Source organism: Odocoileus virginianus, chromosome 2 (assembly GCF_023699985.2).
Source record: "Odocoileus virginianus isolate 20LAN1187 ecotype Illinois chromosome 2, Ovbor_1.2, whole genome shotgun sequence".
NCBI lineage: Eukaryota > Metazoa > Chordata > Mammalia > Artiodactyla > Cervidae > Odocoileus > Odocoileus virginianus.
In genome coordinates, this window is record NC_069675.1 from 7,174,901 (window position 1) to 7,189,739 (window position 14,839).

The following is a 14,839-nucleotide window of genomic DNA, read 5'->3' on the forward strand; positions in this document are numbered from 1 at the left end:
AAGGTGTAGTACTGAGGCTGCCCACGAGGTGTCAGCAGTGTAACTGCCAGAGAACTCAGGGAAAGCATTTCATTACAGAAGTCAAATCTGAACAAATAATTAAGTGTGGGTCAAGAGCTACCTGCAGCCTTGGCCATTCAAAACAAGGGAGCTAGCAGGGGAAGGAGAGAAGGAGCAAGTGCAGCCCAGGTTTCTGGGAGAGAGGGGAGGACCCTCTTCCTGGTTAGGAGGGTCCTAGTGACTCCTGGAATGCGTCCCATGGTGTTCTTTTCAATTTTCGCTCACAAGATGAAACCAGTGTGCAGTGAAGTGAGGAAACAGCTTTAAAGGAACAGGTATTTCTGCTTCACAAATTGCTCTTCGAATCATGATCGGATGGAAGTCACACAGGTAGTTAGTTCCCCGGGCTTTCTGGAGTCTGTTGAGTGACAGGATGCATTTGAGTCAGAGGCTGTGTTACCTGAACACAAATGCTCTAAAGGTGACCCGAAACCATCTATACTCGGAACTCAGTGACACGCTCGGGCTCTTCCTGGAATGACCCACGGACTGTGTGTGCACCACCTGTGACTCAGGTGGAGGCTGGCGCGCTCTGAAAATTCTCCTCTCTTCACAAGAGCGGCGCATCGCGGCGCACGCCCCGAGAGGAGCCCCCAGCATGCGCGTCCAGGCTCTTGTGCCTTTTGGTCCTTGGAGTTGGTGCCTGTTCCTAGCGACCCTCCACTGTTGCGGAGCATCTTCCAAGTTGAACAGATCCACAGATTCCTCTGCCCAGCGTGAGCTTAATGTTCGGTTTGCTGCTGCCAGCTCCCAGCCAGCCGAGACAATATCTGTCTTCACATTGGATTATGACTACGTGCAAATTCCCTACGAGGTCACCCTCTGGATACTCCTAGCATCACTTGCAAAAATAGGTAAGGGCTCCGAGTGTCTTACCTGGTTTGGGAAGTTGTTTTCTATGTGAGATAATGTATATGAAAATAAATGCCTTGTAGATGGTGGGTCAAGTGGATTTTAACTATTGCTGCTATTACATAAAAATCTATTCTCTTGACTCAAGGGGAAGTCATAACTGATTTTTGTCTGGCCATTTATTGCTTCAGGTTGTGCTATGAAATTTAAGAACCTACTTCTGGGCTCCAGGTTGTTTCTATTTCATCTCCCTTCAGGGTGATAGCCACGTGACGTTATTTGGTATGTAAAAATCTCAAGTTCTGTGCGTTAAGAAATGCGGAGTAAAGTATGCTGACCTTGGGGTGATGCCCACTGGAAATTTTAGGACCCACATAATGATTCTTCTGTAAAATGTGCTTTTTTCATTCTTGGCTATGGAACCATGGGCTTCGTCAATGACTCTCTTTGTTCAATTTTAAAAGTGGTGTGTGATCCTTGAAAATTGACAGAAACCAGGAAACAAGGCAACCAGTGGCAACTTATATCCCTCAGTGATGAGAGAGGGTGGAATTAGAGATGGTATCTGTCGGTAAAATCTTGGTTTACACCTGAGCCAAGAGGAGCCAAGGGAGCACTTGTTTCTTCAGTGACATAAAGTGGATTCAAGCTAATGGGTGAAATTCTAGCCAGGGTTCTTACTGCCTCCAGCCAAAGTGATGGATTCCACTCTGAGACCATTTAATCCCCAGCTTCACCCCCTTGTCTCCTTAAAAACAGGTATTCCAGAGTGGAAAGCGGATACAATTTTCTCAATGGTCAAGCGTAACATCTCCTTTGCCTTAGTGATAAACTTTGTTATTTGAGTAGATAGATTGTCTCACTGAAGGAGACACAATGAAGTGTGTTGGTGGCTATTTATATGTTTTATCTGGAATGGCTGTGAAGTGTGAGTTAAGCCAAGAAATCAGACAGTTCACTTCGGATGCTGGCCATTTCAGTGAACTCTCTCCTCGTGGATGTTGCGGGCACTGGCATATTCATTAGCTGCCCTTCATAACTGCCATTCATTTTGAGCTCATCAGGTTCTTCAAATTGTCAGTTTGAAGAACTCTTGTGCGGTCACATGACTCAGTGACACAGAGGGTCTCACATCATTCCTGAGAGGTGCTCAAGTAATCATGGGGTTTCCCAAGGTGATGATATTCTCGCTTCAGAGCTAGGGGCCTACCACCTTTCCTGCAGCCACACTGATGCTAAGAACAGTCCAAGTGATCTTCTGTGACCTTGAGGAGTCCTTTGTCAGAATGCCAGTGATTCTGGTCCCACCCATTCCCTTCCTTTCCACAGGAATGCGTGAAGTTGGTCCGGAATCAGGAAACTAAATCCGCCACTGACTAGCTAGTCACGCTGTCTTTTTTAATCTCCATTTGTTCATCGGTGAAATTATTCCTAAGATCTCTTCTTGGGGCAAATAAGGGTTTTCTAATGGAAAAGAAGCTTCCATTCTATGCCACTAAACATCTCAGTGCACACGGTGTATGTGTTATACCAGCAGAGAACAGAGACAGGCCTTTAGAGGTGTTACATGTGCCCAGACTATGTCTACAAGTTGAGAGGCCTGTGAGGATGCTGTTCATTGACCTGCTGCCTAAATGATCTTTATTCTCATGTGGATGCAACTCAACATGCTATAGAAAAAGAAGACAACCAAAGTGGGTTATCAGTTGGAGCATGCCTATTGAAAAACAATGTCATATTTGCTGGCCTTTAAGAATTTCAGATTATTTTTGTATTGTACATGAAAAGAGGGCTTCCCTGATAGCTCAGTTGGTAAAGAATCTGCCTGCAATGCAGGAGACCCCAGTTCGATTCCTGGGTTGGGAAGCTCCCCTGTTAAAGGGAAAGGCTACCCACTCCAGTATTTTGGCCTGGAGAATTCCATGGACTGTATAGTCCATGGGGTTGCAAAGAGCTGGACACAACTGAGCGACTTGAAATGAAAGTCAAATTTAGTGAATCCATAGCGTGATCCAAGTTCTGGGCTTGTAGCTTTATCGTTGTTGCTGTTCAGTCGCTAAGTCGTGCCCGTTTCTTCACAACCCCATGGACTGCAGCACGCCAGGCTTCCCCGTCCTTCACTACCTCCCGGAGTTTGCTCAAACTCATGTCCATTGAGTCAGTGATGCTACCTAACCATCTCATCCTCTGTCGCCCCTTCTCCTCTTGCCCTCAGTCTTTCCCAGCATCAGGGTCTTTTCCAATGAGCCAGCTCTTCGAACCAGGTGACCAAAGTATTGGAGCTTAAGCTTAGCAGCAGTCCTTCTTATGAATATTCAGGGTAGATTTCCTTTAGGATTGACTGGATCCTTTATATATGATAGCAAAAAAAAAATAATAATAATAATAATGACATAAACTTAAACACTTAAGGAGTCCACAAAGATTTTTTAGATTCTATATTATAAAGCTTGAATCAAAATATGATTAATAATTGCTAGTATTATCATTCATTCTTTTATTCAGTCTTTCTACCAAGACACATGTATTGAGTGCCCAGGCAATGTGTGGGAATCATTTTGGTCCCCAGCTTCAAAGGAGAAGATGGGTGAGTGAGTCTAGTCCTGCCGCATAGGTGCTCCAACAAGGGCCATCTTTGACTTCAGGCAGGACTTAGTTATCTGTGGCCATTTACGTTTCAGGCCCTGAAACTGTAAAGTCTAAACGTGAGTGACTGTTTTGTCCATTATGGAAAGGACAAGAGCTGTGAAATGTGAAGTTCACCCAGTATTCCCCTGAAAGGGCCCCGCTCACAGGCCAAGTCCTCTTCCTGCTCTGTGTGTAGAGGCACCCTAGGTTCAGGCAGGTGATGCGGGCTCATTTCGGGAAACTCAATTCCTGCAAGCAGGACTGCCCAGGGGAGACACAGGGCCTGGAAAAAATCACATGGGGGCTCTTCTGCCTGCCTTACGTATTAGAAAAGTGAAGTGTGATTAAAATAAGCATTCACTGAAGAAGGAAAAGGAGCAAGAGAGGGGAGAAGGAGAAGAAGGAAGCTGTTAGTAAGAAATGGAGAGCGCTTCCCTGGGGGTCCAGTGCTTAAGAATCTGCCTGCCAGTGCAGGGGACACAGGTTCGATCCCTGGTCTGGAAAGATCCCACATGCTGCGCGGCAACCGAGCCTGTGTGCCACAACTACTGAAGCCTGTGCACCACAGCCGTGCTCTGTAACCAAAAAAGCCACCACAATGAGAAGCCTGGGGACCGCAACTTGAGAGTAGCTTCCACTCACCTTAACTGAAGAAAGCCCTCATGCAGCAAAGCTGCACAGCTAAAGATAAATAAATAAGAAAAAATAAGAAACAGAGAAAGCAGCACTCTAGAGGGAGAACTTAAACTGGTCTTAAAGCCAGTGGGTGGGGGGTGTGGTTTGGTGTGTCTCTGGATACTAATTAAAGTCCATTGTATTAAGCTGCCTGCTAATAGTAAATGGAGAAATTCACAGCTGTGGTCAGGGAAGCCCACAAGCTCTGAATCTGAAAATTCCTAAGACCTTCCTTGGCCCCCAAGGCCAATGGGAGGGAGAAAGGAAATGGCAACCCACTCCAGGATTCTTGCCTGGAAAATCCCATGAACAGAGGAGCCTGGTGGGCTACATGCAGTCCGTAAGGTTGCATAGATTCAGACACAACTGAGGGACTAACACTACGTCTTTAGCCTTGAATTTCACAACCTCCGTTGTTTAGCTCAAAATCATCTTGCAACTCTTCCCCTAATAATCTTCCCAATTAAAATGTGCTCCAGTCAGATTGTTGCAGGGAAGAACAAAATCTGACTACAGGTCGGATCTGTTTATTTTACTTTAACCTTTGCTTCTTGTTGCGTCTGTTCACTCAGATGATTCTGTCTGTACATAATGGCCTGCCTCGGTGAACCCAGCCCCTCGGCCTGAAGGTTAAACCAAAGTGCCTTTGTTCAGGGAAACCCCCTGACTGGGTCCACCTGTGGATGGCTGCAGGAAGGAAGAAATTAACACATCCCCTCCCAACGCTAGCCACCCCAGGAGAAATTTGCAAGATTATAGGGCTTTTTACTTTAATTCCTCACCTCCTCTGTCTCTGTGTTTTACAAAGAAACTGGCATCCAGACCCCCAAAGAGAGTTATTTTGAGACACTCTTTTGCCATCTTCTCCATCTGCCAACTTTCCAAATAAAGTTGCCATTCTTTGCCTCAACACCTCATCTCCTAGTTCAGTGAGCAGAGCAAGCTTGGACTCAGTAACGAGGTGAATCTACTCAATGAACGAAGATATTTTTGAAACTATCTAGCTGGGCTATTCCTGACTCTCCCCTATTTCTCTCGGAGTTCTCCCCTTCTAAAATGCCTTCCCTTTGGTTATTCGACTGTGTAAGTCCTTGTTGTTGCTCGGCTGCTCAGTCGTGTCTGACTTTTTATGACCCCATGGACATGTTTCCCTTCACTGGGGATTCGACACCCAGATATACATGGTGTAGAACATCTAGCAGCAGGAGGTGGAATGGGCTGGGAGATGGGGGGTGAAGTAGGAGGTCAGGAAGACACTGCAGTGAGTGCATGAGAAGTGGGGAGGCCCCGCTCTCCGTGAAAGCCACAGGAGTGGAGAAGAAAGGAGTGGAGAAGAGTAGATATGCATCAGGGGCAGCGAGTGGAAGACGTAAGTGATAAAATAAGTTGCTGCTACATGAAGGAGCAGAGGTGATGGGGTCCCTATAAGAATGCCACTTGACTGCCTATTAAGTGGCTGACTGTGTGGCAGCGTCATTGGTTAAATCAGGGAAACAAAGATTTTTCATCTTTATTTATCAGTTTGGTTGAGAAGGAGGTGTAAGTTTGGAAGGAGCTGGCGTTAAATCCCCATGATAGACTTTTTTTAAGTTAAAAATGCTTGTTCTATTTTAATTTTAGTTGAAGTGCAGGTGTATATATAAGTTACAGGTATACAACATAGTGATTCATAATTTTTAAAGGTTATATTCCATTTATGCACAGGTGCTAGATCTTCAGTTGTGTCCAACTCTTTTCAACCCTATAGACTGTAGCCAGCCTGGTTCCTCTGTCCATGGAATTCTCCAAAGAAGAATACTGGAATGGGTTGCCATTCCCTTCTCCAGGAGACCTTCCTGACCCAGGGATCAGAACCTGTGTCTTTCTCATCTCCTGCATTGGTAGGCGGGTTCTGTACCACTAGCACCACCTGGGAAGATATGCTCTATTTATAGTTATTATAAAATGTTGGCTGTATTCTCCACGCTGTACAATACATCCTTGTAGCTTAAGCTTCACCTAATGGTTTGCACCTCTTACTCCCTACCTATATCTTACCCTTCCCCTGTCCTCCTCCCCACGGGTAACTACTAGTTTGTTTTCTATACCTGTGAAGTTGCTTAGTTTTTGTCAAATTCGCTAATTTGTCCCTCAAGACTCTAGCTTGAGCTTCAAAGTTTTGCATGAGAGCAGAATTCTCCCTCTCATAGTCCTCAGGATGGAGGAGGCAGAAAGCAGGAGGAGGCAGGAGGGCACAGAGAGACTGAGAGGATTCTAAAACCTGCACAGGGTGTGGGAAGCACTTGATCTTGTCAAGCTCCAGCCTTGACAGGGATGCTGAGGCTGGGGAATGCATACTGGCTTGCCTGGGTACCCATCCGCGTCACTCTGAAAGGCCCCTGGCACCCACCTCCCCTGGTGTCCCAGCGGCCAGAGCCGGGTTACCTGCCCACCTCTCATCGTGGTTCTCTGCTCCGCAGGCTTCCACCTCCACCGCAGGCTACCCGGCCTCATGCCGGAGAGTTGCCTGCTCATCCTCGTGGGGGCGCTGGTAGGCGCGGTCATCTTCGGAACCGACCACAAGTCCCCGCCGGTGATGGACTCCAGCATCTATTTCTTGTACCTCCTCCCGCCCATCGTCCTGGAGAGCGGCTACTTCATGCCCACGCGGCCCTTCTTCGAGAACCTCGGCTCCATCCTGTGGTGGGCGGGCCTGGGCGCGCTGCTCAACGCCTTCGGCATCGGCCTCTCACTCTACCTGATCTGCCAGGTCCCGGCCTTTGGGCTGGGCGACATCAACCTGCTTCAGAACCTGCTGTTCGGGAGCCTCATCTCGGCCGTGGACCCGGTGGCCGTCCTGGCCGTGTTCGAGGAGGCGCGTGTGAACGAGCAGCTATACATGATGATCTTCGGGGAGGCCCTGCTCAATGACGGCATCAGCGTGGTGAGATGTCCCCACGGTCCCCAGGGGGGGAAGCGGGCAGCGCAGAGGCGGACCCCGAGCGGCCTGGCCACATGCTGCCATTGGGATCTGCAGGGTGCCCACACTGGCTTGCTACACTGCTCACCTTCACTAGCTTCTTTTTTTAATTTATGGGGTTTTTTTGTTTTTGTTTTTGATGTGGACCATTTTAAAACTCTCTATTGACTTTGTTACAATATTGCTTCTGTTTTAAGTTTTATATTTTTTGGCCAAGAAGGATGTGGGATGTTAGCGTCTCCACCAGAGACTGAACCTGCAACCCCCTGCATTGGAAGGCAAAGTCCTAACCACTGGACTGCCAGGGAAATCCCCACTATCTTCTTTAAAGGGAGAAACAGAGAAGAGGATGCATAAGTCTAGTGAATCTGGTTTTTCACTTTGCAGAAACCCTTGCTAAAGGCTCTTCTGGGTTTTCACACTGGCACGAGCAACATTATTGTTGTTTAGTTTCTAAGTCATGTCCAGCTCTTTTACAATCCCATGGACAATAGTTGGCAGGCTCCGCTGTCCTTGGGATTCTCCAGGCAGGAATACTGGAGCGGGTTGTCATTCCCTTCTCCAGGGGATCTTCCCAGTCCAGTGGTTGAACCTGTGTCTCTTGTGTCTCCTGCCTTGGCAGGCAGATTCTTTACCACTGACACCCGGGAAGCCTGGGAAAAGCAGTACTTTGAATTTAATGTTCTCTCAGCATCAGACATCACCTTTTAGATTTCTTTCTTAAGTCCTGATTTAGATGATGAAGTTAAATAAAAGATAGGGGTCGGGAGAGAGATAAAGGTGGATTTGCACGAATGCGTTGGCTTATCTGTCAGTCTCAGCTGTGTGACTCCCATAGAGAATGTGAGGGGGCACCTTTGCTAAGGAGTCCTTTGAGAGAGAAGCTGAGAAGGGTTTACAGGCCAGATCAGCACAGAGCATCAACCCCAGAGGTGTCTTTGGCTAGAGGTGCTGGAATATTCTAGACTGGCTGCTGCACTGCGGTTTCCTTATGTTACTGTAAACCTTCACCAGGGATTAGTCTCTGTGATTTTATATGAACTTTGATGCACTTTTCTTATTTTTACATTGATATTACATTACATAGCGAATACTAGAATGCACTTTCAGTGTAAAAGATTCCAACAGTACAAATCACACCGAGTAAAACAAAAGCCTCCACCTGGCCCTCTCCTCGCCCCCCTGGATCCAGTTTCCATATCCCTTCCAGCCTTTATCTGGAACACAGGCGTATACATACGCATATGTAAGTGTTGTTATTGTTCAGTCGCTAAGTTGTATTGGAGAACTCCAGGCTTCCTTGTCCTTCATTATCTCCTGGAATTTGCGCAAACTCATGTCCACTGAGTCGGTGATGTCATCTAACAATCTCATCCTCTGCCATCCACTTCTCCTGCCTTCAATCTTTCCCAGTATCAGGGTCTTTTCCAATGAGTCACTTCTTCACATCAGGTGGCCAAAGTATTGGAGCTTCAGCTTCAGCATCAGTCCTCTAGTGAATATTCAAGGTTGATTTCCTTTAGGATTGACTGGTTGGATTTCCTTGCATCATTCTACATAAATTGGGTGGGATTACATCAGATGTATGCTTAGATGTAACAAATCTTAGACTTCTTTCTAGATCTTTTCCACTGTTGCAGTATTTCATAGATGACGTTTGCGGTGATTTATTTAGCCATTTCTCCATGGATGGATATTCCCGTGCTTGCCAATTTTTCACTTTCAAAAACAATACTGCAATAAGTATTCTTGTTTCTACATGCATCTCTCTTTTGTACTTGTGTGCCTTTATATTGGATAGTTTTTTGAAAGTAAAGTTTCTGGGTTAAAAAGTAGTTGTATTTGGGGGCTCCCCTGGTGGGCCAATGGTTAAGACTTCACTTTCCAGTGCATGGGGTAAGGGTGCGACCTCTGGTTGGGGAGCTAAGATCTTGCATGCCTCACAGCAAAAAAAAAAAAAACATGAAACAGAAGCAATATTGTAACAAATTTGATAAAGATTTTTAAGATGGTCCATGCTGAAAAAAATCTAAAAAAATAAAGTCTTTAAAGGTAGGCGCACCTAAAAAGTTGAGAGATGCTAATCACCTCTTCATTCAGCTGATAAAAGAGGGATTCCCACCGAGGGTTGAGTGACTCCAACAGTTAACAACTGAGACTAATGACGGTGTATTAGTCACTTGTACTCACAGCTCAGGGGAGGAGGACACGACTCGCCCACAGGGTCGCGTGGGAGCTGCACTTGGAAACAGCGTGAGCTCTCAGTGTCTGCAGAAGACACTGTTAGAAGGATGGGGTACCCCCTGGTTCCCAGGGAAAGATGTGCTTGACTTTTTTCTTAAACATTTATCTGGCACATGTTTTGTTCTAGGCACCATGCTAGCCACTTGGGTGGCAATAATGAGAATGAGACGAGGTTCTTGGCTCTTTTTTAGAATTTTTTTTTATATTGGAGCGTAATTGATTAACAATGTTGTATCAGTTTCAGGTGTACAGCCAAGTGATTCAGTTATACATGTATCTATTCTTTATCAAATTCTTTTGAGTAGTTCCGCAAGCTGGCAGGGAACTGGCCCCTAGTTCTCGTGGATATGCAAGCACCAGTCCCTGAATAAGGAGCTTATTGGCTGGAGGACCTTACTGTGGTGTCAGGTTGCAGGGGCGGCTTGCAGCAGGGCCACGCAGGACCCCGTTTTACCACATAAAATATTAAACCTTAATTTCAGTTTTTATGTACACAGCTGCCAAGATTTCCTGGAAATCTTTATGGGCTTATATTTCCATAGAAAATGTGTTATTAATAAGTGCATATTTCTTTGTGTTGCTGTCAACAAAGGGCCTTGTTTTCTTAATGTTTTCCCATCTAATGAGATAAAAAGGATGACACGTGTTTGTTGTAATTTGCATGATGGTTAAGCATCTTTTCAACAATTCTAGATCATTAGTGTTTCTTATCCTGCAAATTGGAAGTTCATGTCCTCTCAGAGTTGTCAGACTTAAATAAATATATAGGACACCCACTTAAACTTGGGTTTCATATAAACAATGAATCATATTTAATAAGTGTGTCCCAATTATTGTATGCAAACACTGATTTTTGTCCACTTTTCTTTGAGACCATTTACTGGTCTTTTTTTTTTTTCTTTTTTAAAGAAAACTTTAAAAAGGAACTTTTTAAACTTTCTAAATTTTAAACTTTTGGATGCTACATAAAAAGCAAATATTTTCTCCCATCCTGTTCCTTAATTTTTTTTTAATCTTGGTATCCTGTAAAAGTTTTAAATTTGTATGTAGTCAAACCTATTATCATATTTTTTTATGGCCCTGGGTTTCATATTTTGCTTTCTGACATTGTATGTAACCAAAAATCATACAAACTTTTAAAAAAATTTTCCCCCTTTTACGATTAATTATGTAAGTCACCCAGCACACAGTTTTTTTAGTATTGTTAGTCATAAGTTTCTTTATTTTCTCTTTTTAGAATTTTCATGTATGAGTTTTGTTGAAGTGTAGCCGATTTACAATGCTGTGTTAACTTCTGATGTACAGCAAAGAGACTCAGTTGTATACATACATACCTTCCTTTTAAAATTCTTTTCCATTGTGGTTTATCCCGAGATATTGACTATAGCTCCCTGGGCTCTACGGTAGGACCTTGTTCATCCTGGCACAAGATATTTTACTGTGAGAATTTGCCGTCAAAATAGATAGCACTGGGGGCAGGGGAAGGCTTTGAAAATAATCCAAGATATGGGGGTGGATTCACCAGGTGGGAAAGACCCACACTTGAAATTAGAAATCACTTCACTTATTCATAATGAGAATGTCTAAGTGCTGAGCATGACTCGAGACTCATCAGACTGGCACAAGCTTTCCTGCTGGGTGAGCACCTCAGAAGGCCACGCTGTCAGCAAGTCGCCATAGGACTCTGGACTCCAACCTGCCAACCCATTCAGAGACCTCATTTCTCAGGATGTGGCCCTGAAGCTGTGTGCCTCAGAATCCCCCAAGTGGGTCTGATGGGCACTCAGACACCAACCCCCGCCCCAGACCCACCGATCACACCCTCTGGGAATGGAGCCTGGGAATCTGTATTTTTAACCAGCATCTCAGACAATGGCTAGTGTTTGAGAACTCCTGGTTCATGACCTTTAAGTGGCAGAAACTGACCCATCTGGATATAAAATGTTTCTACATTTGGGAAAGGGCTGGGCTAGGCTCATCTTGGAGATCCCCTTTCCCTCACCCTTTCTTTCTTTAGATGCTCTCTTACTTTGGGTTTTGTTACAGTAGAATATGTGACGCCAGCTGGGAACCAGTTCCCCCTCCTAAGGCAGCCTCTCTGAGCTATGATGCCTCCAGAGGTCATCTCATTGTACTCATATCCAAGTTCCTTGGGGTCCCTTGCTGACTGTAATGCCATGTAAGGCCTCTTGGCAACCCATCATGAGGTCATATTCTGCTTCCTCTTCATAAATCTTTAGCATCATGGTCTGTGCACCAGGTGGAGAAGGATTTGCAGACACGAGACAGAATGAGAGGTGAATAGAGTCTTTTAGAGTGAGAGATGCTGTTAAGAACACTGGGCCATTGCAAGGGAGAGCCGACACCTTTCGTGGGCTAGTAGCCAATTATTATAGCCTCAAGACAGAGGAACTCCTGCTGGAAGGCTGGCATTAGTTGATTGGTTAGGATCCTAAGGGTGGGCATTTTTACCTGATATGTGGTCCGGGAGCTGTCTGGTTCAGGTCAGGGGAATTCAAGGCAACAGTTGCTATGGGGCTCGGTCACTTCCAAAGGTGACCTTGGTACAGGGCTCCACATCTGTGGCCTTGGTAAAAGCCTTTACACCTGTGACCTTGGTATAGGGCTCCACAGTTAGAGAAACTTAGAAATGACAGTATCACCTCACTTAATTTTCATAGAACAACCTCTTTCTTGATGCAACCTGTAAACTTTCTTGCTGAGACATAGTCTTTATTGTTGTCCAGTTGCTAAGTCATGTCTGACTCTTTGTGACCCCCATGGACCCTTTCCTTCACTATCTCCCAGAGTTCGCTAAAATTCATGTCCGTTGAATTGGTGATACCTTCCAACCATCTCATCCTCAGTCACCCTCTTCTCTTGCCTTGAGTCTTTCCCAGCATCAAGCTCTTTTCCAGTGAGTCAGCTCTTTGCATCAGGTGGCCATGAAAACACGGGCTCTGCTATCTCTCTGGCTACCTCTGAACTTGAGACTCACTTTAGCCTGAATTGTCTCTAGATTTTACATCTAGACCCATCACGGCTTGGGGGTTCTTTGCTGGTGACATTTGTTTGTCTTTCCCAAAGTTTAATTGCTTCCACTTGGGCTTTTTTTTTAAAATGATCATTTCAAAATAAAATTGCAATTTTCGGCAGACCAGAGTATCTGCGGAGGGCCCTGCTGTGACCTCCATGCGGCGAAGCTGCTGGGGCGTTGGCTCCGGGTTGAGATGGGGGCTTGCTCACATGTCACTCCGGGTCACTCTGTGGTCACCCACAGCACAGTGATATTAAGTGTGTGCTGGGGCCCTTCTGCATCCCTGCGTGAAATTGGAGAAGCTCGGGGCTGGATTTAGAAAGCAGTTTGAAAGCAACTGGTATTTAATGCAGGGCAGTTGTATTTTGAGCGCTGGGCTTGGACTCACCCTTTCATTGAGGAGGTCAGCCATCACACGCGGGCTCTTCCAGCAGAAAGTCTGAGTCAGCAGAGAGAGGCCTGTGATTTGCGGGTGACTTGAGACAACTTTGCAGATCCTCATCCACGGAAGGGCTGCCTGGCCCTGAAAGGGAGATGTTGCAGAACCATGGAAAAGAGTGATGACCCTAACCCTCCAGGCCTCTTGTCCACTTAACTTCTCCCTCTTGCTGCATGTTTTAGGTTATGACTCTAATCATGAGAACTTCCTTAGTGGTGGGCAGAGGAAGCAGAGACAAAACCCAAATACCTTTTAAAATAATAACGAGTATCCTCAGCAGATGCTTCCCAGGTGGCTCAGTGGTAAAGAACTCTCCTGCCAGTGCAGGAGATGTGGGTTCAATCCCTGGGTCAGGGAGATCCCCTGGAGAAGGAACTGGCCACTTCAGTATTCTTGCCTGGGAAATCCCATAGATGGAGGATCCTGGCAGGTTACAGTCCATGGGGTCGCAAGAGTCAGACACGACTTAGCAACTAAACCACCACCCATCCTCAGCTGAATCTCATGGCCAACTTCACAGCAGAAAGAGAGAAGCAGCTGCTAAGTCCAGGCTCCGTATGGGGTCACTTGTGCATTTACTATTTGATCCAATCCCTAGATTTTTACTGTCAGGCCTGAATGAATAACCATATTTCACAGATGAAGAAACTATAGCAGAGGGAGTAAAGTTGCAGAAGGTCCTCCAGCCTGGCCATGATGGACCAGACGTGGGTGCACAAGAAGGTCTCTTCCCATTCTCTTTTCTTGTTTTTCATTTTATTTTTATTTGGCTGTGTTGGCTTTTCACTGATGCTTAGGCTTTTCTTTAGTTGCAGTGAGCAGGGGGCTACTCTCCATTGCAGTGCATGGGTTTCTCATTGTGTTGGCTCCTCTCCTTACAGAGCATGGGATCTGGAGCTCAAAAGTTGTGGTGCAGGGTCTTAGTTGTTCGTCGGCATGTGAGATCTTCCTGACCCAGGGATCGACCCTGTGTGTCCTGCGTTGGCAGGTGGATTCTTTACCACTGAACCACCAGGGAAGTCCCCCTTTCTCCTCTCTCTTATTCTTACCCTTTGAATGTTCAACTCATGGAGCTGGAAAGACAGGAGAGAACACACACGTTCCCGATGAGGAGACTGGGCTCATGTCCAGTGGGCAGGAAATCTAGCAGTCTTTCTCCAAAACAGAGTTGGCTTGTTTGGCCAAGTCCAGCGTGTGGATCCAGGAAAGATTCTGGTCATCTCTGTGCCAGAGTTCTGTAAAATTAGGGTGATGGTATTACTTAGCTCTTAAGACCACTAGAAAATTCCTGTTAAGCTTTTAGACCAGTGAGTGCTCAGCATGCAGGGAGAACCCCATGCACGCCGGCTGTTGTTTTATATCACACCAACTCTTGCCAAAGCCATTGCCTGTGTGGATCACAAAAAACTGTGGAAAATTCTTCAAGAGATGGGAAAACCATACCACCTGACCTACCTCTTGAGAAATCTGTATGCAGTTCAGGAAGCAAGAGAACTGAACATGGAACAACAGACTGGTTGCAAATAGGAAAAGGAGTAGGTCAAGGCTGTATATTGTCACCCTGCTTATTTAACTTCTATGCAGAGTACATCATGAGAAACGCTGGTCTGGATGAGGCACAAGCTGGAATCAAGATTGCTGGGAGAAATATCAATAACCTCAGATATGCAGATGACACCACCCTTATGGCAGAAAGTGAAGAAGAACTAGAGAGCCTCCTGATGAAAGTGAAAGAAGAGAGTGAAAAAGTTGGCTTAAAGCTCAACATTCAGAAAACTAAGATCATGGCATTTGGTCCCATCACTTCATGGGAAGTAGATGGGGAGACAGTGGAAACAGTGTCAGACTTTATTTCTTTGGGCTCCAAGGTCACTGCGAATGGTGATTGCAGCCATGAAATTAAAAGACACTTGCTGCTTGGAAGGAAAGTTATGACCAACCTAGA

At 45.6% G+C, this 14,839-nt stretch overlaps 1 protein-coding gene across 1 annotated transcript in view; it reads left to right on the forward strand.

The window, feature by feature from the left end:
• The first annotated feature begins 658 nt into the window (after nt 1-658).
• The window catches only part of SLC9A4 (solute carrier family 9 member A4), a 55,381-nt gene continuing 41,200 nt past the window's right edge, over nt 659-14,839 (forward strand). The window contains exons 1-2 of the mRNA XM_070456945.1: nt 659-914; nt 6,675-7,138. Of these exons, the coding sequence (XP_070313046.1) occupies nt 659-914; nt 6,675-7,138 (720 nt within the window). The remainder of the gene's footprint in view (nt 915-6,674; nt 7,139-14,839) is intronic.